The following is a 2,735-nucleotide window of genomic DNA, read 5'->3' as shown; positions in this document are numbered from 1 at the left end:
ACAGGAGACTATCAGTGCCTCCCTGAGGGCATGCAAGTTGTCAGGGGTGCTCAATCTTGCCAACTTTTTACCTGTATCACATCAGTTATTGAGAAAGATAACTGTGGCAAATAATTTTTTTTAGAATCTGGGATTCTCAAATCTCCTTGACCCTATTCAGTCTGGGTATGTTAAAGAAAGTGCATTTGCTGATCTAATCACAGAAGAAGATAAGGTATCCACACTTGTTCCTTTAAATATGTCACCTATATTTGATACCATTGACTACGGGCTGGTCTACACTAGAAAATTAGATCAACCCTTACCCACGAAAACTTATGCCCAAATAAATCTGTTAGTCTTTAAGGTGCCACCAGACTCCTTGTTGTTTTTGTAGATACAGACTAACACGGCTACCCCCTGATACTTGGTCCCCTGAACAACGTAGTTAAGCCAACCTAAATCCCTGTGTAGACAGCACCAGATTGATGGAAGAATTCTTCCATTGACCTGGTTACTGCACCTCGGAGAGATGGATTACCTATGCTGATGGCAGAATGTCAGCATAGGTAGTGTCTAAACTGAAGTGCTATAGTGTCACTGTAGGGTTTCTAGAGTAGACAAGCCCTGTATGTTGGAATAAGGGTTAATTGAATCATTTTTCAGTGGCTCTACTCCTTTCTTTCAAGTCAAACACTGTAAATGTACTTGGAAGGATCAATAAGGAGTCCCACCCTATTGTGAAGTATAGGTGAACTAGAATACATTGCAATGGACAAAGACCTTGATATAATAAGCATTATGGAAACTTGGTGGCATGACAAAAATTAACAGGATACTGTAACACTTGGTTACAAACTATACATGAATGCCAGGCTAGACAAAGATGTGTCGGAGGAGTGTTGTAGCTAAAGGATTCCATAAAATCTAGAGAATTAAAAAAGAGAGGGCCACTCACTATGTACCCATTCTATAGGGTACAAATCCCAAGGTGTAAACATATTAGTACAGCTATACTACCAGCCTCTAGATCAAGAAAAGGAAATTGAATATACCTGTTATGAGAGACCAGATAGGCAACAAAATCTAACACAGTGATAATAAGGTATTTCAACTACCCACATACTAACTGGTCAAATGACACAACAAGAGAAAGCCTAGAGAAACAATTTCTTGACACTTCAGTGATTGTTTTTTTTGGAGCAGCTAGTTATAGAGTTAATTCAAGAAGTGACAGTAGCTGAGCCACATAATAATTAGATCCAACATCCAAGGAGCATACCCAAAAGTGACACAGTGACATCAAACTTTAGAAAGGAGATTTCAATAAAATGAGGTCACTCAAAAAAGGCCCTGAAGTTAAAATTAAATAAAGTAAAATACTTAAAAAACAAAGAAACAAAAAATAGAGTCTCAGTAGCCCAGGAGTAAACTAATATTACTAAATGGGAAAGTTTAAGAGGCTATTCAAGCCAAACAGATATCCTTCTAAATTTGGAAATCTGAACCCAGTGAAGCCAATAAACAGCAACATAAATCATAGCAAGCCACAAGTAAGAGGGCAATAAGAAGGATTTTGAGGAGTAAACAGCAAAAGGTGTAAAAACAAACAACAAAAGATTCTTTAAGTACTGTATAGCAAAAATAGGAAGCCTGTGAAAGTGGATCACAATGGCTTAAAGCGAGCCATTGAGGAAGATAAGGACATTGCTGAGAAGCTAAATGATTTCTTTGAATCAGTTCACTGAAGAGAATGTTGGAGAGCTTCCTATCCTGAACCTGCTCTTTTCTGGTAAAAGGTGAGTTACTCTCTGAGAAAGATGTCAGAAGAGGAGGTTCTGAAATAAATGCATATTTTAAAAAGTAATAAATCATCAGGGCCAGATGAGTTACATCCAAGAGTTCTGAAAGAGTTAAGTTTGAAGAAAATGAGCTGTTAACACAAATATGCATATTCTCATTTAAAACACCCACTGTTCTAGAGGATTGGAGGGTGGCAAATGTGCTAGGGGAATTATAGACCAGTATGTCCTACATCTGTATCTGAAAAATTGATTGAAATAATAATTAAAAATACCCTCCCCCCCCGAAGAGCATGATATGACAGGGTCTAACCAGTATTATTTCTGCAAAGAAAAATTATGTCTCACTAATCTATTAGAATTCTTTGACTGAGTCAAAGTGGTGGATAGAGAACCAGTCAACATAATTTATTTACACTTACAAAAGGCCTTTGATAAGGTCCCATACAAGAGTCAACTAAAAAAGTAGTAGGAGAGGCAACATTTTAATGGATCAAAAACTGTCTAGGAGACAAAGCATGGTAGATGGTTAATTTTCATCAAGACGAAGATTAACAATGGAGTGCCTCAAGGTTCTGTACTCAGTCCTGTTTAATATATTTAGTAATTTCCTGGCAAGGGAAATGGGTAGTGAGGCAGCAAAAGTATTCCACTTTCATGTACTAAAGTTGCTGAGATTTCTGGTAAGAACTATATTTCCATATTTCTTTCTTTATGTTATTTAATCCCCATGTGTAATGGCTTTAAATGTGGTAAAGTGCTTTTTGGCCATGAAATTTTAATTATTTATTTAAAGCAAATACTATAAAAAGAGTATAATAAAAGACTTGTTACAAGATAAAAAGCAGTAAGATAAGTAGAAACAATATTACAAAAGAAAAAAAGTGAATTTTATTGCTGGTGAAATATGCTGAATGAACAATTCCGAAGTCTTCCATTTATCAACAGAAAAGA

At 36.2% G+C, this 2,735-nt stretch overlaps 1 protein-coding gene across 1 annotated transcript in view; it reads left to right on the top strand.

Moving 5' to 3' along the window:
- NBN (nibrin) overlaps nucleotides 1–2,735 on the top strand; it is a 72,447-nt gene that overhangs the window by 7,409 nt on the left and 62,303 nt on the right. Inside the window, exon 2 of the mRNA XM_029913360.1 lies at nucleotides 125–214. Coding sequence (XP_029769220.1) covers nucleotides 125–214 — 90 coding nt within the window. The remainder of the gene's footprint in view (nucleotides 1–124; nucleotides 215–2,735) is intronic.

This window comes from Terrapene carolina, unplaced genomic scaffold (genome assembly GCF_002925995.2).
Source record: "Terrapene carolina triunguis isolate 2854851 unplaced genomic scaffold, T_m_triunguis-2.0 Scaffold58, whole genome shotgun sequence".
In the NCBI taxonomy this organism is placed as follows: domain Eukaryota; kingdom Metazoa; phylum Chordata; order Testudines; family Emydidae; genus Terrapene; species Terrapene triunguis.
This window is presented reverse-complemented; position numbering and strand designations above follow the sequence as displayed.